Source organism: Camelina sativa, chromosome 10 (assembly GCF_000633955.1).
Source record: "Camelina sativa cultivar DH55 chromosome 10, Cs, whole genome shotgun sequence".
NCBI lineage: Eukaryota > Viridiplantae > Streptophyta > Magnoliopsida > Brassicales > Brassicaceae > Camelina > Camelina sativa.
Window position 1 is genome coordinate 15304036 of NC_025694.1, and position 25302 is coordinate 15329337.

Sequence of the window (25302 nt, forward strand, 5' to 3'; positions counted from 1 at the left end):
CTTTTTTTTTTTTTTTTTAAACTTTCAATTTCTTGCATCTTTCGTGCTTCCTCTAATAATGTCGTCAAATTCATTTTGTTTCGTTTCTTGTGTTTATTAGATTTTTTTTTCCTTTTGTAACTTCTTTTCTCTTGTTGTTGTTGTTGCAATAATGAATGGTTTCTTCCTTTTTGTCTTTTAATGTACATTTGGTTAATGTTTTCTTCTGATTATGACTGTTTTGGCTTTCTGATTTTTTATTTTTTCTTTAAAACAAAAGTTCCCTTAAAAAAAAAGGAGTCTTTTGTAGAATCTATTATCAATTTGAGGATATGGGCACTGATTGATTTTGTTTTTTTGTAAACCCTTGTGATATAGGACTAGGAGGAGGAGGTAATAAGAGTCATGTGTGCACTAAATGTGGTTGGAGTTACCCTAATCCACATCCTAGTGCTAAAAACCGTCGTGCTCACAAGAAGATCTGTGGAACCATCAAAGGATTTGAGATCTTTGACTCCGATAAGGCCAAACAGGATCTTGATTTTCCTGATGACCACAAAACCCCAAGTAAGAACTTTTAGTTTTATTGCTTTGGATTGATTTTAAAGTAGAGAAAGAAGACTTGAGAACACTGTTGCTAATGGTGTAATGTACTGTTTAATGTTGAGGTAAGGTCCAAGAGTTGTGGGCAAAGGTGATGAGAGAATTGGGGATGTTTCTGAAGAGGATGTGTTTACTGATGCTGTTTGTGAGTTTTCTAGATCTGATTCTTTCAAGGAAGATACAGCTACTAACTTTGCTGCAAAGGTTACTCAGAATCCTGGTCAGTTTCTACTCCCTTTGTTGAATAAATATGTTACCTTTTGGATGCTAATGAGACTTTGGTTTTAATAGTGCTAACATAAGTTTTGTCATCTAGTAATAAAGTCTTAGTTTACTTTCTTTTTGACCTTTATGCGATATCGCAAACCAGTAGACTGTAGAGTGTAGACTACTATAGTTATAAGGGAAACTATTTAGTTTATCACATTTCTCGGTTTTGTTTCCCATTTGGCTTTCATGTTTTATGTGATGTGCCTGCTTTATTTCGACTATATAGCTGATGAATTTGGAATTGCTCAGGTGAGACTCCACAGTGCATTAATTCATCAACTGGCTGTGTGATGAAAAGCTCTGAAGTGGTTCAAGAGAGCTGTGAAGTTCCATCTGTGGAAGTCCTTGACAACTATGACGCCCCAAGTGCAGTTGAAGCAGCTTCTGGTAATCGACAAGGTGGAGAGAGTTCTACTGAAGAACACCCTATAGCATCTGAAACTGTGATTGATTCACCACAGCAAGCTCATGTCATTGACAATGGTGATCTCATGTCAAATGTAAGATTGGAGACAAAATGCAAAGAAAAGTTTACGGAAGAATCTGAATCTAAGTTAGCATCTGAATTAAGGAAGAAAGAGGACACCTCAGATTCATCATGGAACGATGATGTGATTTACTCGGACGTGGATGGTCCCTATGGATTTTCATCAGAAGCAACGAGCATGACTCATCCTGGTGAAGCTAGCTGTCTAGTCAGTGAGGATGTTCCAGTCCATACTTCTCTGGCAAAACCTGAGGCAACTCAGGTTATCAGTGCTGGGCAATTTGTTTCTGATGATATGCCTTTTGTTGAGAATGCTGATGTCTCTTTGCATGGAATCAAAAGCCTAGAAGAAATGGAAGCAAGTCATTCTGTGAATCCTTTTCTTTCTGAGACATCTAAAGGTGAAGAATGTGAAACAGATACTCTTACTGAGGCAGATAATTTAAGAATTCAGCCTGAAGTCTTAAGTATTGGCTCAGAGGCTCCTTCATCAGACAAGATTCTCTTCGGTGACAAAACTGAACCTCAAGGCCAAACTGATTTGGTTGCGGTCAAGGAATTTCCCAGTGCAGAGAACATAATGATACCTAAGACTGACTCCGAAGATATCAAAGTGAAAGCTGAAGATGGTGTATCATCATTAGGGAATGCACAAACTGTTGAATCAGAGACCTTGAGAGTTTCTCCACCTGCTGTAGATTCTATAGTTGTTGACTCGAATGCTAATGTGAGCAGTGCAGCTAACAAAACTGGTTTAGTTGATCTTGTTGGGGAGAGTGAACTTATTCAAGCAAATGTTGTTGCTGAGGAGGGGAACAACCCAAAAGATAGATTGAGTCCTGAATCCTCTTGCTATGTTACTCCGCTGTCTGTTGTATTTGAGGGAGCTGATGCAAGTGATCAGATAAAAAGTTCAACAGAAACATCTAAAGACTCTGCCCTCCAAATCGGTGCTGAATTCTCTGAAAGTAAAGATGAAGTTTGCAGAGAGATTAACAACGGGACCGTTGTGGAGGAAAGCAGTTTCATAAACGAAACATATCCAACGGAATATCCAGTTAGCCATCCTGGATCCACACACACTGCACCTGATGAAATTGTTAAAACAGCTAATCAGAAGTCACTGGAAAGCGGAAGGACAGAATTCAATAGAGTTGTTGGTGGCTTGGGGGTGATTCAAGCAAATGAGATTGACGGTAATGTCAAAGCACACAACTACTATGCTGAGGTCCCAGTGACAATAGAATCAAACGACCATCGTGATTTTGGGAGATTGCAGAATCTTTCAGAAGCTCACATTAAATCTCTGGTTTCAAGTCCACTAGTCAGTAGAAATAATGCATCATCTAATGCGTTTGAATCCAACTTGGGATCGGTTTCAGGTACGTATCCCATCTTGTATGAGCTATATAACCCAAAACCCTCATATTGTATTTCTTTTTAATAACCAAATCGATTTTGATGGAACAGGAGTAAGCGGTGGAGTTAGCAAACCGGAAAACGTATCTCAGAACCAAGAGATCACCTTGGAGAAGACAACAAGCTGGAGCTCAGCAAAGGAGCAACATGTCCCGCTAAAGAACCTTCTGAGTGAAGCAAGATCACCAAGGGTGCAGCAAGAGGCAAAGGCTCAAAATGAGAGTAACAACATACCGAGAGTGAGTTCGATACTGGGACAGGAGACATCCCCTGAAGACGGTCGCTGGCCAGAGAAAAGAGAAGTGAGTGAGGAATGGAATTCACCAGCAAAGTATCCAGTGGACTTGAAGAGAGAGGAGAGGAAAGTGAAAGGAAGACCCTTTTGGGTGCCATTCGTTTGCTGCTCCAATGTTAAATAAACCCCTCTATTGTATAATGCTAGGAGTATGATGAATGGATTCTACAGACTCGCTAGTACAAAGACTTGTTTAGTTCTGAAGTAGTTTGGTTCTTGTAGGAGTTACTATTGTTGCTTAGGCTTTTTAAAATACTTTTATGCAGACCACTTCTTTAAATTTCATCTTTTACCATGACTAATTTCTCTTCTGTTTGCATTTTAGAGTTGGTGTTTGGTTCAATTTGTTGAGAGAATACCAAATTGAATCTAACCGAATTCTGAATCGGTTTATTAGCCTTAACCCGAATTCAAACTAAACCGCCGCACCAGAACCGAATCAGAACTTTTGCAGAGAGCTTCGAAAGAGTGTAAATGGAGACTCTGACGACGGCGCAATTTCTCCACAGTGCGACGCCACAGAAGAAACCATCTCCTCCGCTATGGAATTCGAACACAAGATTTCTCAGTACCATAACAAGAAGAGTCTATTCTATACCTAAACCCTCTTCTCTCCGCCGCTCTTTGCCTTTGTCTATCAATGGCGAAGCGACGACGCAGCCCACCTCTCTTCTCTCCGATAGCTACCACCACCACCGGTTTCTCAGTTCATTGACTCGGCGGCTTGGTTGTCCCGGTTCTTGTCCTTTACGACTGCTTCAAGAGGATGGAGATTGGAGCAAAGACCATTTCTGGGCTGTAATTCGTTTTCTCCGTCACTCCTCAAGACTCCACGAGATTCTTCCTGTAACTTCCTGTAACTTATCTCTTGCATAATATCTGAGAACATGAAATTGATTTTGTTATTGTTTCAATTGCAGGTTTATGATGCGTGGAAGAATCTTGAACCTTTGCGAATAAGTGTGGCCAATTACGAGAGGATTATAAGGTTTTTGTGTGAGGAAAGATCGATGAATGAAGCAATTCGAGCTTTTCGCAGTATGATTGATGATCATGAGCTAAGTCCATCTTTAGAAATCTATAATTCAATCATCCATGGTTATGCTGATGATGGCAAGTTTGAGGAAGCTATGTTCTACTTGAGTCAGATGAAAGAGAATGGCTTGTCACCGATCAGCGAGACATACGATGGCCTTATTGAAGCATATGGTAAATGGAAACTGTATGATGAGATTGTTTTGTGCGTTAGGAGAATGGAATCTGATGGTTGTGTGCGTGACCATGTTACTTATAATCTACTTATACGTGAGTTTTCGCGTGGAGGGTTGCTTAAGAGAATGGAGCAAATGTATCAGAGTTTGATGTCGAGGAAGATGACTCTCGAGCCTTGTACGTTGTTGTCCATGCTTGAAGCTTATGCGGAGTTAGGGGTTATTGAAAAGATGGAGGAGACGTGTAATAAGGTTATAAGGTTTGGGATTTGTTTAGATGCCGGTTTAGTTAGGAAGTTAGCTAATGTTTACATCGATAACCTCATGTTCTCGAGGCTTGATGATTTGGGTCGTGGCATTTCTTATTCTAGAACACGTAGGACCGATCTGGCTTGGTGTCTCAGGCTTCTGTGTCATGCCCGTCTTGTGAGTCGAAAAGGTTTGGATTATGTTGTTAAAGAGATGAAAGAAGCTAGAGTTACTTGGAATACAACTTTTGCTAATATTGTACTTTTAGCTTACTCAAAAATGGGGGATTTCAAGAGCATTGAGCTGCTCCTCGATGAGCTACGGACAAAACGTGTGAAGCTTGATCTTGTAACTGTCGGAATTGTCTACGACTTGAGCGAAGCTGGTTTTGATGGTACTGGAGTTTTTATCACTTGGAAAAAGATTGGGTTTCTTGATAAGCCTGTGGAAATAAAGACTGATCCTTTGGTCCATGCTGCTTTTGGGAAAGGGCGGTTTCTTAGGAGCTGTGAAGAAATGATAGGTGAAGAACCAACGCCATGGACACCAGAATCTTATGGAACTTGTGGTTAAGAATCAGAAAACTGTACTTTAGTATGTAAATTTCAACCTATACAAACACTAGACTGTATGTAGAGACTAACAGTTGTGTAAGCTTCTCTTAAGTCTGCTCTTCTACACAATTCTCTCTGTTTGGATTTGTCTTGTTTCTCTTTCTTGTATAGACGTTACACGGTGTTGTGTCAGTTACACCATTCCCTCTTGTTGATAATAGCTTGGAGAATTGTTCCACTTCATCGAGAACCTGTTTCTTCTTCTCGGTGTATGTTTCACTTCCACTTGTGCGTCCAAACGAGTTAGATACCATCAACTGTACAAGATAGTTGCGGACTTCACCATGATCATGTATTGAGGAAATTGCTTGTTGTTGTTCTTCAACGGTTTCTTCTTGAGTTCCATTCCTGTGCATTTGTTTTTTAAATTCCTGCAGGACCAGAGCATGTTATGAAACTGATTTGATGTATCCAAACATCTATTGAGATACCTTATCTGCATAACAAACCTGGAATGCACGAATCAACTTGGTCACTTGCTCGGAATTCAATAGCTCAGCCAGCATAAGTTCTCGAAACAATATTACAATCTCTCTGCTGATGTTCATCCCACTAAGATTTTGAATCATGCTAGAGATGCAAGACTCATCAAAAACAGTTCTCAGCCACGCTGGCTTGTTCTTGAGTCTTAGCATGGCAACGGTTACATAGACTGCTGGTTTGTGGTGGTTCACAAAGGTATTTGATGCCGAACAAGGCATCGCCAAGGACACTGACATTTCTTCTGCAATAAACCTGTACCATGAGCTGGTCTTAAGCATCTCCGTTCTTCCTTCCATGTCTTCCCATCCTAGAATCATGGACAGACAAAGCGCAGAGTTTGTCGCTACTCTTATGTCATCACAGAATACAAGACCACCTAAAACAGCCTTCATTGATTTCAGGTAACTCGAAGAACACCGTAGTTGCTCTCTTTTTATGTCAATCTGCTGTGATAATCCAGTGAACAATTCCAAAAGACAACAAGAGGCGATGAGCTTGATTTGCGGCGTTCCAAAATGCATCAACCTGCAAAAATTATGGCAATGGATGCATACTACGGGTAGTGTATCCAGGTTTCTCGATGAGCCAAAGAAAGTTTGCCAGTCCACTACTCCAGCTAGAACAATCTGCAAGCTAAGGCCAAAAGGGAGTTAGAGAACAGTTTAGAAGTAGGATCTAGCTTTGTGAAGAATTTCAGATGCTACCTTCTTAATGAGAAAAAATAAAGAGGTAACGTGAATGCTAAAGCCTCCCCAATGTCAGTTTCGTCCTGATACTGAGTCAATGCTGGACCCTTTGAGCAAGCTACAGCAACCACAGTGTTGATTGCTGATACCAAGTGCGAATTCAACACAATACTTCTTGAAGCTTCAACAAGTGCTCCGTCTGACGAGTGGTACAGAACCAAAGAAAGAATGCCAATCACCATCATACCTTCATGGTTCTGTGTTATGGCAGTGTCTCGCAACCTCAAATAATTTAACAACTACAAAACAAAGAGGATCCAGTGAGCTATATGATATAATGATAATTTTGGTCGAGAATAGGTCTAAACGACCATACCTTTATAATCACAGCATNTAAAAGATGGAGTTTTCAATAGGGAAACAAAAACTGAGCAGATCATCGCAAATGCATCTGCCAATAATCCCATCTCCTGCGAATAATATCTTTCAAGCATTCTTCTTAGAACCAGAGCAATTTCCTGAACTTGAGAACTAGAAGCTATCCCAGGGAAATCAGAAATACAGCTCGAAATAAGCTTCAGTGTCTGGATTTGAAAAGGATGGCAAGGAACTTCGCCTACATAGTGAAGCACTTGGATGACTGAAGGAAACCCAATAACNTAAAGATGTTCCCAAGGATGAGTTAGTAAAGCCACAAACAAGTTTATGGATTGCATTGCCAATGCTATTCATGATTAAATGGTTGGAGGTAGTTGGGGATATAGAAACAATCTTGATCATCAGATTTAAAATTGAGATAACATTAGTGTCCTGGTCTCCCTTCTCTGCGAGCTGTTCCAACAAGTTAACCAGAAGAATTGCAGCATAGTTGTCTCCTTCTGATATCAACTTTGCAAACCAATATGTGAGTGATCTCTGTCTGCCATCTCCATATACATTGTGAACTTCGTTTCCAATAAAGTTTCTCTGGGAGATCTTTTGGATCTGGTAAGTTAAACTTTTGCTGATATTTTCTTGTTGAAAAAGCCACTTCAGAGATTCTAGATGAATATAACTGGAACCCAAGTCCCAATCATAATCGTTTAGTAGATGGAAGAGTATTCTCTCAGCTTCTAGACTGTAGGATATCTGGTATCTCTCGTTTTGAAGACTCCTGCAAAGACTATACAGATTCACTAGGTGCAGCATAGCTGGAGAATCAGAGATCGCATATGCTAAACTTGTCCTGTTTAAGATAATGTATTGCTCCAAAGAAGCTAAAACCAGCTTGTCATCTGCAAGCCTGCAAAAGATGCCAAATAATATAAGAAAGAGAAATAGATTATAGATCTTTAGTGCGTCAATCGAAAACGTGATTCAAAATCAGAAGCCTAAGTCACTTGTCATTGTATATCCAACTGGTATGGAAAATCAGCAGCGTTGCGGACTGGCAAGAAGCCAATTCTTGATTATTGGAACTATCTTGCCCGAGCAAAAACAGCAAATCTTGTGGATCAGTAGGAAGACACGGAATAGCATCTCTGATATGTGACCCCGTTTTCTGTTCAAGAAGAACATCAACAAGGGAACTGAGCATCAAATATACCCTCTGTTTCATCTTAGGCGTAGAAAAGTTTCCTAGGCATCCAAATGAAAAACTGAACCAATCTGCTGAAACAAGCATCTCTGCAAACTCCTTGGCCTGAATATCTGGATTCTGTAGCAGAATAGAATGGAAAGTTTCCATTATGCCAAGAGTTGCTTCCTCACTGACCTCGTTGATATCAGAGAGAAACCATGGCAATAGATGTGATGCACACACGTCTATAACACAGTGTCTTAACTCAATGCAACTGGTCTTGTTTATGGATGTTGGTGCAGTACAATATGCATATACTTCACTGAGTAAGTAGACTGCATGCAATATCTGCGTTGGATCTTTCTCAGGTAGACTAACAGAGGCCAAAATGGAATGTCTCAAGGATTCTTGCAATGATGTTAACACATCTGGAGTCTCAGTAAAAGATGGAGTTTTCAATAGGGAAACAAAAACTGAGCAGATAATCGCAAATGCATCTGCCAATAATCCCATCTCCTGCGAATAATATCTTTCAAGCATTCTTTTTAGAACCAGAGCAATTTCCTGAACTTGAGAACTAGAAGCTATCCCAGGGAAATCAGAAATACAGCTCGAAATAAGCTTCAGTGTCTGGATTTGAAAAGGATGGCAAGGAACTTCGCCTACATAGTGAAGCACTTGGATGACTGAAGGAAACCCAATAACAAGTCTCTTCCGAAAAGAATGCTCGGCTAGGGAAAATAGATCAAGGACTCTGAGGCATGAGTTGATGACCTGATCTTTACGTTCTGTTCATGAAAAGGACATCAGTCAGATACATCAAACACATATCTATTAATGCTTGTGCAGATGTGAGCTTCCAGAGGACAACACAGTAAGTAAAGATAGCCGTCACACGGAATTATAATAGGCAATGTATGTAAAGACTGATTGAACAAGTTGTTAAATTTGTGTAGGAAACAATGAATTATGCATTTGACATCAGAAAGATGTGTATGATAACATCATTTCTTAGTTTCTAAACCTTCGGCTAGTATGTGGAAAAAATTCTGGTCCTTCCAGTATAATGGAATGCCCAGTAGCAGTATATTATTCACTTATCCAAAGAGACTACATTTACCTGATAACCGCAGTATCTCAAATATATAATCAGCAACATTTTCCTCTACCAGAACTTGAATCTGTCTGCTTGGTGTACTCTCTTGGGATAAATAGTGGAAGATAAGATCGAGGGATCTTATTTGCACCTCGCTGTCAGTGGAAAGAAGTGGACCTTTGATTGCTTCAGAAAATAAGACATTTAAACAAGGCTTGGCGACTACAGTCTCAGTTGTCTGCATAGGGTCATCATCCACTTCATCCAAGCTCATGCTGCTGACACTATTTGTATNCTGAATATCTGGATTCTGTAGCAGAATAGAATGGAAAGTTTCCATTATGCCAAGAGTTGCTTCCTCACTGACCTCGTTGATATCAGAGAGAAACCATGGCAATAGATGTGATGCACACACGTCTATAACACAGTGTNAGCTCATGCTGCTGACACTATTTGTATGTGAATATGATAAAAGACCTTGCTGGGCCAAGATGGTCAAAAGGGCTACAAAGTGCAGAATCTATGTTAGCTGAAATAGAAGAAAGTTTCTTTGCAAAAGAAAACGAATGATAACCTCACACTGAGAATGGTCTACTGTATGGAAATGCATTAAACGTGTTATTGACATGATGTTCCAGGAGAAAGAATTGGAGCAAATAGATAAAAGCTCATACGCACCTACGCAATTCAAGCGAACATCATCTCTCTGTGTCTTTGCAAGAGCTTCTAAAGATAGGCATAAGAGCTTAGGACACAATGAAGATAGAATCTCAATTCCATCAAAATTTTGTTCTGTGAATTGTAGAGCAGAAAACTTGTACAGAGCAAATAGGATTTCACCACGGATCTCCTCACTAGTATCAGAAAAAAGGATAACAAACAGGATAAATCACAACATGCGCATACAAGATAGAAAGAAGTCTCCATCCAAGTGGCTTTATGCAAATTACCTCGGTAATTGAAGACCTTCAACGAGTTGGCAAACAAGAGCTTCTTTATCTCTGAGATGGGAATTGACGTCTATATTGCCACAGCTCATCAGAACGCCAAAGCAATGGAGCTGCAAACACACAGACATTTAGCAATGTATCAGCAGAAAGCTTCTCCATGATCAAACGAATCGCAATTTTGCAGATCTAAATTTAATTAGATGAATTCATGAAATCCCCAATTGAAGAGCAAGAAAAAAAACCCTAGAAAGGCAAAACAATACCATATGAAGCTGTCTTCGGCTCCAACCCAAAGCACCAGAAGAGAGCTGATCGGAGATTCTCTCCAGGAAATCCTCACCGATTGAAGATCCCTCAGCGGAACATAGAGCCGAGATGGTATCCCTGATCTGGATAGCGATTGGAACATCATCAATCAAAGAGAGAGCGTGGACGAGAGGCGATACGAGAAAGTGGATATGAGAGGTGAGTAGGGTTCGGAGGAAGATAGGTTCAGAGAGAGCGATTGAGAGCTGGTGGAGCGCGTAGGAGACGTGGACGGTGGGGACGCGTGAGTCGGAGACGAGATTGGAGAAGCAGATGAAGCAGAACGATCCGCCTTGGTCGGAGCGCAGAGAAACTGTGGATCGGTGGCCGTTGGCGCATAGCGGCGACGGAGACTGATGGATTGGGTCCGCCATAGATTCATAGAGGAGATGATCGGAGTATTGCTCCTGTGAGTCTAGGAAGAACATTGAGAGAGAGCGCGAAAGAGAGAGACTGGGAAATTTTCGAATTTTACCACCGGTGGATCCAGTTTTAGAAATGGCGTCTCAATTTCGGCACTCGCAAAAACAAAGATTATTTTTACAATAAAGTTTTTTTTATTTGAATTAATTTTTCTTTTCTCTAAGAAAACAGTAATATTAAATTTTTAAAGCAGGTATTCCCTAAAACCAAAACAGTATTTCCAATAAATCATTTAGGATTATAATTTTATAATGTTTCTTTCTGTTTTTTTTTGTTTGTTTTCAAATGGTGATTTTAATATCAAGACTAAAAAGTCTCGTTTTACAACTACAGTAAGTTGTTTTGTGAAATACATTATAAAAAAAATTCTCTGATAATTAATTTTAGAATTATATTAGCTTGTTTCACATGTATTAAAATCGGATATTTTTCAGTAAATTATGCTGGTGTATAATTAATTTTAGAATTATACAATTTTACATATTAATGACTGGACTTAGTTTTTACAAATTTTCCCCCAAAAAAAAAAATTCACAATTATATTATGGTACTATTTTAAAATTAAATACACATTTTAAATTTTGTTGTGAAATCATTAATGATATTTTTTGGATAATTAATTTAAAAGAGATGATCGAATTCGAGGCACTTGCTGCTCTCTTCCTCGTAACTCAAATCATCATCATCATCATCTTTCCATTGTGATGCGATGTACTTAGCGTCTTCCTCTTCCTGCTGCTCTCGTCCAGCGAAGAATCTCTTGGTAATGTTCTTGAAAGCCCGAGCTTTTTCAGTAACCACCCCACATAATCCTCCTGATCTCTTCTCCCTTTTACATCATTCCCCAAACGCTAAGCATCTACGCCATCTCCACGCTCATCTTCTTCGTACCTCTACCTATTCCGACGTCGTGCTCAGCTCTAAGCTTGTTCTCGCTTACTCCAAGCTGAATCGTCTCTTTCTTCCCACTTCGCTTTCTGTCTTCTGGCACATTCCTTGCCGCAACATCTTCTCGTGGAATATAATCATCGGCGAGTTCTCAAGATCGGGTTTTGAGTCGGTTTCGATCGGATTGTTTCTTCGTATGTGGCGAGAGTCAAGCGTTAGACCAGATGATTTCACGCTGCCTCTTGTTCTACGAGCTTGCTCTGCTTCACGAGAAGCGAAGCTTGGGGATTTGATTCATGTTCTGTGTTTAAAACTTGGTTTTAACGCTAGTTTGTTTGTTAGCTCGGCCTTGGTGATTATGTATGTTGATATGGGGAAAATTTTACATGCGCGTAAGTTGTTCGACGATATGCCTGTGTGAGAGACTCTGTTCTTTATACTGCTATGTTTGGTGGGTATGTTCAGCAAGGAGAAGCTATCTTGGGTTTGGCTGTGTTCAGGGAAATGATGTATTCTGGATTTGCGCTGGATTCTGTGGTGATGGTGAGTTTACTTACGGCTTGTGGACAACTTGGGGCGTTGAAGCATGGCAAGAGCGTCCATGCGTGGAGTATTCGAAGATGCTCTTGCTTCGGCTTGAATCTCGGCAATGCCATAACAGATATGTATGTAAAGTGTTCAGATCTGGACTATGCACACGGAGTGTTTGTAAAGATGCCGAATCGTGATGTGATCTCTTGGAGTTCTCTTATTTTGGGTTATGGCTTGGACGGGAACGTTGTCATGGCTTTAAAGCTCTTTGAAGAGATGCTCAAGGAAAGGATTGAACCTAATGCTGTCACTTTCCTTGGTGTCTTATCAGCTTGTGCCCATGGAGGTCTTGTGGAAAAGTCTTGGCTGTATCTCAGACTAATGCGGGAATATAAAATAGTTCCTGAGTTGAAACACTATGCTAGTGTGGCTGATTGTATGTCTCGAGCAGGTCTTCTGGAGGAAGCAGAGAAGTTTCTGGAAGATATGCCTGTGGAACCTGATGAGGCTGTTTTGGGTGCGGTGTTAAGTGGGTGCAAGGTGCATGGGAATGTAGAAGTTGGGGAAAGAGTGGCAAAGAAGCTAATTCAACTTGAGCCTGGAAAAGCTGGCTACTATGTTACGTTGGCCGGTCTATATTCAGCTACAGGTCGGTTTGATGAAGCTGAGAGTCTGAGAGAATGGATGAAGGAGAAGCAGATTTCTAAGGTTCCCGGGTGTAGCTCAATATGAAAGATGGGATGCAGATCTCTGCCTTTTCTGGTTGTACATGTGAAAGATTACCAGAATGATAAAGATCAAAACCGCACCAAAAGCTGTTGAAACTTACATCAAGATTTTGGTAATGAGGCTCAGACATGACTAACTGCATACATGAAAAGTTGTGGAAAGTTACATGACACTTATTTCTACGCATATAAATTTATTGAAAGACTAACTCGTACGAGCTAAAGTTTCAATTGTTAAAGAGCAAAGAAGAGTGTTTTTGTATGTACTATGTCTCTATATTAAGTGTGTTATATTTTCTTTTTGTTTCAAAATTACATATAATGATGCATATATTATGCTGAATTCAATAAACGATGCATATAGATAGTTAGACACTGAATTTTAATTAATAACTGAAAATTCACCTATTTTAAAAAATCAAGTCCTAGATTATCTACTAATTATCTAAAGGCTTTTTAAGTACAGGTAACAAACAACAGCATATATGAATGATATATATCGTTCAAAAGGTAACTATTTCTTTCAAATATATGTACAATTTGACTACAAAATAAAATAAAAACTAGATTAAAACCCGTGCTAGAGCACCGGTTAAAATTCATTTTATTTATATTGTATTTTTATATAAAATATAATTTATGTTATTGTTTTTAAAAGTTTTTTGAATAAAACATTATGCAATAAAATCATATGCTAAATATGAAGGCTTGAAAAAAACACATATTTTGTAAGTTTTATATTGTTAATGATTCTAGATAAGTATCCGTGCTATAACATTGGTTAAATTTTATTTCGTGGTCTTTCCTTGAACAAGCTTCATATCAATCTTGTGGTAGGATTGTTACTCAATCTGAGTTCTTTAGCTAAGTAGTCTGAATTAAGATTGGAGGTTTCCGTTTAACATACAACATATTGATGTTGTTTAAGGTAGACTCTCTACTATAACTTGGTAATATCGTACCAAGCTGCATAACTAGATCTGTGAGTAGTGAGTGTGTGTGTGTGTGTTTTTTTTCTTTGAGTTGACTACTTACTTCTCTGGTTCTTTTGTTTACGCAAATACTAAGACACATAGGTTATGAGGTTACTTTTGTCTGGAATCTTACTGATATTGATGATAAAGTATGACATTTTTCTTGTCCTATGACCTGACCTCTTCAAACTCCTTCAATGTGTTGTTTATGGAGAATCTGTATATGGAAGTAAATTAAAATCTAATTACTTTGTCTTATTCATGATATAATATAATTCTATGGCAACGACAAGTAAATTTCTTACAACTACCCAAATATCTATTTCTTTTGTGACAAGCCCTTTTGCAGTTATAACAAAAAGCTCTTTGGGCATCAGCTAACTGAAAATTAATTGGAGAAGTTGCTACTGAATTGATATCATATATTCTCGCCTCTGAATTAAAAGATTTCATAATCATTGATGTACCTATAAAAATTTCAAAATATGTCAAATTATAAACATAACATTGTTTTAGAAACACTTATAAATATCCTATATTTTATCCTAATCCAAAAAAAACTTACATGACGAAATAAAAATTAAAAAGGTCAAAAACACAACATTTTTCTTCATTTTTAATAGAAATTCAATAATGTCTTTGAAAAAGTATATCAATATACTTGCTAATCGTTTTAAGTTTATGTGTGTTTTCAAGTGAAGTCACTAAAGCAATACATGGTCATATTTCTAGAATCTATACATAATATATTACAAAGTGTTAATGTTCTAATTGACGTTTATTTTTATTGTAAATGATAAACCAGGGGCCATGTATACATTTGTTTCATATATTGGGAATAGAACTTGGGTTTCTCTTTTGCTGTGGTAATATTATACATTGGTTTTTTGAATTATAATAATTTTGTATTGTTTGTTCGCCTAATTTGTCATGTTCCTCTAAATATATTGGTTCTACCGTGAACAAGAGACATCTGGTTTGGACTTTGTTTTGTTGAGTTTCTTCACTTCCATTTTTCACTCACCAAAGTTAAAAAACGCAGTAGGGCAACAAACTGGATCAGAAGCAGAGAAGATGTCCAAAAGTACTAAAGCCAATGAATCAAACCATATAAAATTGATCATACAAGATCTCATCCCAAGAAGAAAAGACAGAAAACAGTAAATCTCTGTACTCCAGACAAATCCAATGCAAATAAAAGGCTTCAACTATGCGAGTACCTTCCATGATGTATTAATGTGAGAATAACAAAGAGCTCTAAGATGGTACAAACGGGCATGCTGGTAATAAGGAAGATATGGATAATTTAAGCAGAAAAAAAAACTGGGTCGACTACTTCCCTCAAGATTGCACGGCCAGTTTCGAAAGATGCTCAAAAAAGACTTGCAGGCTCACATCGTCAGTGAAAATTATGTCTGACCCAGCTGACATCTCGTTTGCATTGTTGTAAGTTGCTGATGGATTCAGCTTAGCCAATAAAAACCTTGCCTGCAGTGTTAAAGGGTGTAAAATTAAAGGATACGGTGATGAAAACCATAAGATCAGAACCCACAACATATAAAACAAATCATCAAAGTCGAGCTGACAAAAGATAAAAAAAAACATATATCAATGCTAACCTGTGACCCATGTTGATCACACACAACTAATCTTGGGACTGGGAAACGCTCCTTCACTAACATCTGGGAATCCTCTTGAGGAACTTGCAATAACTGAGCAAAGCCCTGACACGAGACATTGGAGATTCAGGATACCACAGGATTATTGATGGTGTAAAGATAACACAAAATGAGACACCATGGATAGAGATTATCGACCTTGCCACAACCCAACTTATTCACTTTGCATTTAAAGGGAACCAGCTCTTACAAGTTACAAGTATTAATTTTAACGACCAAACTCAAAAGGAACATATCATTTTTCAGCTATGCAAGTGTAAAATGAAGGTAAAAAATGCTTTTACAAATACTACTGGTTCAGAGCGTGCATTACCTCGTGATCAGCCTGATGATGATAACCCATGTTTCGCCATTGTGCTATAGTCATTCCATGGAAGACAACAACACTAAAATACGCATCTAACAGAAGAATTCTGTCGGCTGCAATGGAAGCCACATCCAGCAAAGCTGGTTGAGGTGGTGAACCAAATGTATATGACGTTAGTGATGGTTGGATCATGACAGTTGCATTTGAAATATTCTCCCGGTTTAGCAACATGCGGAAGTATGCGGTTTCATCAGGACTATTGTTAAAGACCTGCAACCATTCCAACACCGCAAAAAAAGAAAACATGAGTCAACTGTGTATGCCAGTTACATAAAGGCAGATAGTGATGAAATCAAAATATAGTAGTCTACCTGAACAAACTGTGACCGTCGCAGGTTAAACATGAACTGAGGGAACAATGAAAAATATGGATTCAGCGTAAACGAGGTTGGATCATCCTTTCTATATTCACCAAATTTTGAACAGAGACGAATGAGAGTCCGATCTAGCCACCGAGTAGCATCAAATCCCTCCTGAGGTAATACATGATACACAGTATACGTGAGCAACACTATCACAAAAATACAAGCAGATAAACACCATACATAGTACTGCAATAAGATAGGAGACTTCATAGCAACAATTACTTTTAGTAGTTTCACTATGAGCCTCACACAGACTACAAAATCTTTGTATAAAGAGATGAAAAAAGCATATCATACAGCCACAGTAGATCCTCAATAAAGATGTTACAAGGAAGACGTCTTCGCACGTTTTCTCAAGGAACAACTGTAAGCCACCTAAACTATTTTGTTTTAATTATAAAGTTCAGCTGTATGAGAAATAAAGTTTTACTTCCTTTGGACATATAGATGAACATTTTACCAAAGATCCTGAACCCATGATAAATAAATTTGGCCAGGAGAAAAAAAAAACCCATATTTTAATTGACCAAAGGCAGTATGGGCTTGGTCCCCTTACCCCAACAGCATCAAAAAAATTAAGTCATAGTCAAATTAACCCATATACTGTAAGCACCGATAAGATGATGTATGGTACCTCTGTTTCCATTTTTAAGGAAGTTAATCTTGCCATAACCACAGCAGCAGTTTCTTGATCAAAGCCTTGCACAAGTTCCTGAGAATGTATACAGTAACCATTGTAAGAATGGTTGCCATGACGCTTTTGGCTTAATTAAATGCCAAAACACATCACCCTAACCACGATTATTATTGATTCCATGACAATAGTGAGATGTAACAAGCTAGTAAAATTACAAAATCATGCAAACCAACACCATAATTCAGAGATGCACATGATACAAATTTTCGGTGAAACACACATAAGAGGTTTAGGAATAGGAATCATATAAAATAAAGTATTAGGAATCAGAGTACGTTATACCGACGGTATCTAAAGAATCCAAGTTTATCCTAACCAACCATTTCCAAGAAATAAGAATGTGGAGTGCAATTGAAAGACAAAATTACTATAGCTGCTCGCTTATATTCACAGTATATTCACCAAAATGAGAACCAGATGTGGTACCATGCCTAACAATACTGCTGTTAACCGCATTTGCACAGTGTGGAGGCAAATAATTAAAATTTGCTAGCAGATCTATAGGTTCTAATCCTAATATGAACAATGCTGCCTAAAAAAAACAGTGCTACCATAAAAGAGCTAGTAGATTACATGTAAACCCAATATAACATTGAATATTTGGAATAAAGTGGCAAGTTTAGAAAACAAGATTATGACAAACCTCTGTGCTCACAGCAGTATCTACCCACTGTCTGGTTACAGTTGTAACCCGGAGTAAATTTTTACCTTCAGGGTTTTGGTAACTGCAATCGAGTCAACAACAGTAAACACAATAATTCTAAAGCTAAAGTAATAACTTCTTCCAGAAAGATAAAAAGATTTAACAAAAAAAAATAATGAAGGAATAAAGAGACGAACAACAGTTGCCAGAATACCTTGTGACGAACTGCAAATACAACTGTTTTCCAGGTCCAGGAGCATTTGACCCGGTTGAAGATAGATCAAAGAATACAGTCAAGCAGGTACTCTTGTCGAGGCCACACAACTTCCAAGCACTCGTATTACCCTCTCCAATGACTGTGTCGGCAACATTGGGACCTTTCTGCAAGGCACCAAATCAAAATAAAAATCAATTAACAGCAGGCAGCTTTATTCATTCACCAAACACACACAAAAAAACAAAAAAAATAACTTGAATGAAAATGACTTCTAAGCACTCCAGGTATAACCTTTTCTAATGATGAGCAAGGCCCAATAACCCCTTGAATTTTGATGTCTTTTGAACAATTGATCTCAAGCGTGCCACTGAAAATGAAAGGTTCAGAGTTAGTTTGGACTAAATGATGCAAAATATTTATTGTATTAGCATACAAGCAGTATAATGCATAATGGTCCACAAGAAAGGATCTTAATTGCCAAAATATTCTTTTTCTTGCAACACCAACCCAACAGAAGATAATAAGCAAAGTATTGACAATAAGAAGCAGAGCAGAAACATACTTGAAGCAAAGACCAAGAGACTGCTCGCCATCTTCAAACACCCGCTTGAAGGAATCTTTAAATACAGAATGGCCAAAACTTTCAGACAGAACAACGAGACCACCGGTACTTTCAACTGCAACTTTCATTTCAGCAACCCCAACCTAACTATACCCAAAATGCAACAGCGGAGACAATGATAGTTAGGTATCTAATCATGTGATGAAAAATGATACCTAAATTGGAATGGTTTGATAGAGACAACAAGCAAATCCCAATCAACAGTTATGTTAAGAAGAAAAAAATGGTACAGAAAAAATATACTCAGTCTTTCATGAAGCAAAGGACATCAAAATGGAAAGAAAAATGAGGTTTCTGATATGGTACTGGCAAACATATTATCTAGAGAATTTAATCAACCATTTCCGATTTCTACGTAAAAGGGATGTTCTAAAACAATCGCATAGATTGCCATTAAAGTTTTCCAAATGTATGTAAAAGTTATATCTACAAATGGGCTCTTTCGTGCACAATCACTAACATCAGCAAAATTAAATAGAAGAAAAAGGTTAGAAACTGGTGATCACAGGTTAGTTAAACGACTCGATTACATGTAAGAGGTTTCACAATTTGGTGTGCATCAACAAAATCAACTTCACCTAACAATTTTGTAACCAAAAAATGAGATAATGACTAATAAAAAAACACTTTCCAGGGAGTTAACGAGGGATGATCGCTCTCATTTCAGCTAAAATGTAACAGCGAAACAGACAAAATAAACAGACAAAATAGAGAAATCAAGAGTTGCAAGAAACCAGACATTTATACCTGAAGTATAAAAATCTACCAGAAGAATGAAATCAGAGTTTGGGCATCAAGCAACGTATAATCATTAGTCACGACACATTAATACCTGATCAAGTGCAGAAGCGAAAAGGTCTAACACATGACCCTGAGCGACCAGCTGCTTTGCAATACTATCATAAAACTTAACAGCTTTTTTATAATAAGGAGCAGCATCTTTATCTAGATCTTTGTGGGAGCGCACAGGATCTGACAAATCCTTTGAGACAATCTGGAGAGAAAAAAGAAAGAAAAATTGATTCAGACTAAAACAAATATGGTGCGATGAAACTTGACAGTGCCATCAACCGAGGAATCAACAAGCACTAACCGTTCCAGGGCCCTCTGTGCATGGACCTCCAACCAAAGCTACAATTCTAGCCCCAGTTCCAGGCAAGCAAGCACCAAGCAATCCTGCAGCTACACTTAATGCCACACCTGTGCATCTTTGGGGACGATGACCTGGCTGAACAGGCCACTGATCTGTTTGGAGCTCATCCAAAAGCTGCATACAAAAAACCAGCCACACCAGTGTTCAAAACCCATGTTACAATTGATGATACATGTTCGTAAATCTATTGAAACTGAGACCATTACTCACCGAGTCCAATGTGTACTCGCACTCTGAAGCCGGCAAAAGGAATCTGTTAACTCCTGAACTCTGGAATCCGTTTTGCGCTCCTCTAGGAAACCCAGAAGTGGGAGCTCTCCTCGAGGAAGAGCCAAGCCCCAACTGATCCAAAATTTGATCCTTGGTGACTTCTTTGTTGCCTTTAAAGACAAAAACTTTAGACATCTCAGAGAAGCCCAATTCATGCACATGAGCCTGAGTACCAAACGACACAAACCCCACCAAAGCATTCTCCGGAAGCAACCCGATGGCCTGCTTAAGCGCAGATTTGGCATATCCCAATTCTTCCTCAATCATACAAGTATCAAGAACAAACACAAACACAGGCGGAGGCAGAGGAGGGCCAACAGGAGCACCAGTTCTCGGATCGAACTGAACACCAACACCGGGGACAGACGACGGTACCGTGTATTCAACAGTGGTGCACTGAGGATAAAGCTCACCAGGGAGATTATCCCGTGTGATGCTACGGTAGTGAGTCGGGAAATGATTCGTATGCAAACAAAAATGGCATTTCCAGATCCTGGCATCGTAATCAACAGTAGCGAAGGCGTTGAGAACAGCGCTACAGCGGCAACGGAGAGGAGCATAATCGAGATTAAGGATATCGTGGTGACGACGGATCGGAGAAATCGAGGCGGCGAGTGGAATCACGCACTTGCTAGCTTCAACCTTAGTGCGAGGCCATACATTCCAAGTCATACGAACTCCATCCATACCTTCTGGATCCATGCTCGCCATTGGTGCTCTGATCTAGGTCGAAACGGATCAGATCCGGGATCGAATTGTGGTGATGAAACTGAGAATTCTGGGTCAGAGGAGGAGGAGAGCCGTGAGAGATTAGGAGTTTACTTTGAGGGTAAGTCGCGGCTAATCACTGGGAGGTCATAAGGCGAGTCTCAATTTGATTGGACGGATGATGATGACGGATCTCGTGTTTAATTGGGCTCGGGTTTGGGTCAAGTTTTCGCATTTAATATTTTTTTCCACCTTTAGGATTTAAGGAAAGGAGATTTGCTAGAATAATCTATAAAAAAAAAAAAAAATAGAAATAGCCAAAATATTAACCAAAAATATATTAAAAAACAAATCTTTTACTTTTGGAATAATATTTCTATTTAAAGCAGTATATATTTTCTAGTTATCTTCTGCCTCTTTGGTTATATCATGATCTCCACGTGAAAATTAAACTAAATCCATTTAAAAAAAAAATTATCACTAATTAACTAAAAAATATTTATTCAAAATTTTCTTTTTAAAAAGTGGTTTTTTTATTTCAGTAAATCTATTCAAAAAGAAAAAAATTCATCAACACTCAAACCTAAGTGTGGGTTATAGGTTTGTGACTTTGATAGAGTTTTAAAGACATTAAATGTTACATAGAATATGTTGTTATTAGATTAAGATTTTGTTAAATTATGTTAAGTTTAGTGTTATTAGTTTGTGATTTGTAAAAAAACAATTAAAATCTTAACAAATTTGGATTATTGGATTCAGACTTTTATAAAGTCAATAAAAGTTTTGTGTTATATAATTAAAACAAAAGAATCTAGGATTGTTAATGAATTCATTTATTATGTTATTGGTTCATGATTTTACACACTTTTTTTACAAAATAAAGTCATAGAAAGTATCACAAAAATACAGAGATTGTTTTGATTACTTTACAAGGTTTTAGAAAACTAATCAACAAAATTATATAATACTACTGAGCAATCCTTAAAAAATTTTCACTTATTCACTTCTATTGATTTCGTTGAAGTCTTCAAAATTCTTTATAAATTAGAATCCAATAACACCCTCTAACTGTTATAAACTTATGATATTACTAACATAAAACACGATAAGCTATTTTATATTTTTTTATGTATTCAATTAGTTATAAGCCATATAAAGTTAGGTTTCATATGTTTTTCATAAGACTAAATTTGGTTTATACATATACAGATGTGTTTTGCATAAAACTTTAAATTTTACAAAAGGGTTTTTTACGCATGGTAAAAAAAAGTAAAATTGTATTTTCTTCTTTTACCTGTTTCTTTTTAATATATTGCAAATAAAGTATTGTTGAATTACATATGTCAACTGAAACACTAAATATTTTCGGAGACTAAAAGCCTAAAAACGGGAAGCAAAAGTCCAAATGAGAGAAATGATGCTCTAACTAGAGATAAACTAATATAAAAAAAACATAGGTAAGACAAAGCACAAGCAGAGAAAGTAAATATGAACACATGTTTAGTTAAAATAATATTTGTGCTTTTCGTCGATCCTTCTTCTTTAAACTCAAATAACATCAACTCAAGGTCTTGCGACGTCAATCCTTCTTTCTTAGACTTAAAAATAAAATTTTTACTGTAAGAATATCAAATCATATTTCTTTTATTTCTATAAATTTTAATTTTTTTCTTCTAAAAATTCTTAATAATATAGATTACTACTATATTTCTAAAAATGTTAATTCGTGAAATATCTAATTTTTATTGGTTGTTTTAAATCCTATATGAACACCTTTAGGAGTTTATAGCTTCAACTTTTTATTAGTATAGATATAATAATTTTAAAATTTCTATGGAGGTTAAGTAATTGTAATATTTTCAAACATTCTATAAAGTTTAAATATTTTTAATATTTGAACCTTTTAAAAGTTTCAATATTTATAATATTTTAAACTTTTAAATTTTATAAATTATAATTTTTTAGAAACCTTTTATAAGCTAATATATTTTTAAAATTTAAAGATCATAAGATTTTGAATTTTTAAAAGGTTTTAAAATATAATATTTGAACTTTTTAAAAAGTTCAATATTTATAATATTTTAAACTATTTTAAAAACTTTTTAAAAGCTAAGAACTTTAAAAGTTTCAATATTTATAATATTTAAACTTTTTAAAAATTTTCAATATTATAATATTTTTTTTGAAACTTTTTAAAGTTTTAGTTTGATCAAATAAAAAATCGGATCAAACGAATAAAACTTTTTAACTTGGACGCCTGATAAATCAAGCTTTCCTGCTTATTCGCTGTTGGAAGCATATTAATCTTTATTTATATACTGGTTCTGAACCAATGTCTAAAAGATTTCTAGCCGATGTGGGACGTTGTATATAGTTCTTTTATTTCTATAAATTTAAAAAAATTCCTTTTTCTAAAAATTCTGGAAATTTAAAAAATGTTAATGAATGATATGTCAAATCCTTTTAGGTTGTTTAAAATAATTCTTAAAATTGAAAATTCTGAAGATTTAAAAAAATGTTAATGAATGATATGTCAAATCCTTTTAGGTTGTTTAAAATAATTCTTAAAATTGAAAATTCTGAAGATTTAAAAAAATGTTAATGAGTGACATATCTTATCCCTATTGGTGGTTTAAAATCCTAGGTGGACACCTTAAGAAGCTTATAACTCCTACTTTTTATTAGTACTAGGATCGGACCCGCGCTACAGCGCGGGGGAATATTTCGGATTTATTATTCCTATTACATTTTTGAAAGTGTCATAGTTTGTACTCATTATACTTGGATCACACTTCTATTTCTCTAATACTTTTTCTGAAATAATGATACTAAAATATATTTTAGTGATATTATTGACAAAAAACTAAAGTGTGATATTTATGAGAATTGTCATAATTGTTTTAAATATATTTTATATATTTTTTGCTAGTAAACAAATCACTAGAACAGTTAGTGATCCTTTTTTAAAATTAGTTAGTACTTAGTAGTGACTAAAGTTCATGTTGTATAATTTTGGTCAAAATATGTAATATTTAAAAATCTGAATAATATTTGCTATTATGAAATATAAAAATATTGCGCAATATTTTTGGCCGAGTTTTTAGGCCTGACGTTCAGGTCCGAATTAGATATTTTCAAATTGATTTTTGGGATTTAGAGGTATAGGATCCGTTCGAGTTTTTTCTAGACTTTGGGTTCGGATTCAGATTACCAAAGTTCTCAAAATTTAAAATTTTAGTTTCCTAATTTATCTAAATTATACAAAAAATACTCCATCTATCTAAAAGTTTAGAATATTTTTATCCAAATTTACTAAAAAAATAGTTTAAATACTCAAAAATATCTAAAAATCTGAATATTTTCTGATAAAAAAAGATGAGAGAAGCTGTAGTTTTATAGAGAAAACTTTCGGATCAGAAGTGATAATTTTCAACTTAAATCTTTTAATCAAATATGTTTATCATCAAATACAACCCGCGTATAGTTTGAAGAGGTAAACCAAAATTTGTATTCGCATGATACCTTTTTATTCCCAATTGTATGAGTCAAGTTTTATGATACTTTGTTAGTTTCGTTTACAAATTTCATTGGATGCTTCGAATTCTTGTTAATTGATCCAGTAAGACTTAATGTTATCTTTAATCCTGTATCTGATTGTTCTTGCAGCTTTTAAATTTATACTTGTGGATTAGACTGATCCAATTTTTTGGGTTTTACTACAGCTCCTAACCTCCTATTACAAATAAATTTTCAAAAAAAAAGAGATAATCAAAGATAAGACTACGTTACGATTCACATTTTCACAATACGTTTACAAAAATTGTTCATATATCTAAGTTCATAACAATGTATTGTGATTAGAAAAATCCTTCTTATAAATTAAAAAAATGGCTATTTAATTTTGGAGCTGGATTTTTAAGAAGTCATATACTGGAAAAGGTTAGTGACTCCTAAATAGTAAGCTTTTGTTCAAGTAATATTTGTTTTGTATTTCTATAATAATGAATTGTTTCTGGTTCTTGCAAGTACTTAGTAGTTGTAACAGAAACTGGAAAATACAAACTAAATAAGGTTCATAAAATTTTAAAATAAAACTATTTTTTATTTTTTGAAATCGTATAATTACAAAAAATTGAATTCAATCAATAATGGTTTTTTGTTCTTCTCCGATAAAATCCTCTATGACAGGTAGTCCACCTTTTCCCTTTACTTTGTTTTTTTTTTTTTAATCTGAGAACCAGAAAATACAGTTTAGTTAGAAAAAGTGAACAGCATAGTATAAATACTGAGTGGATGTAGGTGGTACCTGAAAAAGAAGAGTTTTCTTCATATAAGATTGGAATAAAGATTTTGAAATACTTCTTTAAACATCACATCAACCGTCTCCTTATGTGGTTTTCTTCTTTGTCCAATATAAAGCTGGCCATGATAGGATCGGAAATGATGATAGAAGACAGAGGTATGATGAATGAAACTTTGATGACTACCATCCCTATTTATATGAAGAGTTCACGGATCCACCATTAGGTCAGATTTGCGTTTATATTTTAAGGTATATTATTAGAATTAGTTGTATTAATCACAATAATTAATTAGGAGATTGATATCTATTAATGACGATATTGTTTTAAGAGTTAGTTAAGGATATAATTTAAATAGATTTAGAATTAGGAAATCAGTTACATCCCTAAAAAACTGTTTAGTAAGATTATTAAATATTCTTAAGAGATTGATATCTCTTAAATTAGGTGATTGAGATTTAATATCGTAATGATTCCCTTAGTTGTCGTGATAGGATTGCGAAACCAATTTATAGTATTTTTCTTTTCTT

The 25302-nt window shown here is 36.2% G+C and overlaps 3 protein-coding genes and 2 pseudogenes across 3 annotated transcripts in view; 3 read left to right on the forward strand and 2 right to left on the reverse strand.

Moving 5' to 3' along the window:
* LOC104719033 overlaps positions 1-3355 on the forward strand; it is a 6421-nt gene extending 3066 nt beyond the window's left edge. Inside the window, exons 2-5 of the mRNA XM_010436876.1 lie at positions 358-546; positions 653-802; positions 1102-2721; positions 2810-3355. Coding sequence (XP_010435178.1) covers positions 358-546; positions 653-802; positions 1102-2721; positions 2810-3177 — 2327 coding nt within the window. The 3' untranslated portion in view covers positions 3178-3355. The remainder of the gene's footprint in view (positions 1-357; positions 547-652; positions 803-1101; positions 2722-2809) is intronic.
* Positions 3483-5268, forward strand: LOC104719035 (pentatricopeptide repeat-containing protein At4g14190, chloroplastic-like). Its single transcript, XM_010436878.2, has 2 exons — positions 3483-3899; positions 3974-5268. Exons 1-2 carry the CDS (start codon positions 3528-3530, stop codon positions 5084-5086), a joined length of 1485 nt encoding a protein of 494 aa, XP_010435180.2. The 5' UTR covers positions 3483-3527; the 3' UTR covers positions 5087-5268.
* Positions 5068-10732, reverse strand: LOC104719034 (annotated as a pseudogene).
* Positions 11270-13054, forward strand: LOC104719036 (annotated as a pseudogene).
* On the reverse strand, positions 14826-20630 carry LOC104719037 (protein transport protein SEC23). The gene is made up of 12 exons (XM_010436879.2): positions 19704-20630; positions 19434-19607; positions 19173-19334; positions 18281-18423; positions 18010-18085; positions 17716-17882; positions 17502-17583; positions 16796-16873; positions 16108-16269; positions 15743-16006; positions 15370-15474; positions 14826-15238 (listed from the first exon to the last, which is right to left on the reverse strand). The coding sequence occupies exons 1-12, from the start codon at positions 20472-20474 to the stop codon at positions 15092-15094; spliced, it is 2331 nt and encodes a 776-aa protein (XP_010435181.1). The 5' UTR covers positions 20475-20630; the 3' UTR covers positions 14826-15091.

What these genes read in the sequence shown, in the direction of transcription:
- LOC104719035 (XM_010436878.2), top strand. Translation starts at nt 3,528, where the DNA reads ATGGAGACTCTGACGACGGCGCAATTTCTCCACAGTGCGACGCCACAG. An exon ending in GACTCCACGAGATTCTTCCT is followed by an intron (nt 3,900 to 3,973) that starts GTAACTTCCTGT and finishes TTTCAATTGCAG; the next exon opens with GTTTATGATGCGTGGAAGAA.
- LOC104719037 (XM_010436879.2), bottom strand. Translation starts at nt 20,474, where the DNA reads ATGGCGAGCATGGATCCAGAAGGTATGGATGGAGTTCGTATGACTTGG. An exon ending in CTTGCTCATCATTAGAAAAG is followed by an intron (nt 17,883 to 18,009) that starts GTTATACCTGGA and finishes GGTGCCTTGCAG; the next exon opens with AAAGGTCCCAATGTTGCCGA. An exon ending in ATCATCAGGCTGATCACGAG is followed by an intron (nt 15,475 to 15,742) that starts GTAATGCACGCT and finishes GTCTCGTGTCAG; the next exon opens with GGCTTTGCTCAGTTATTGCA.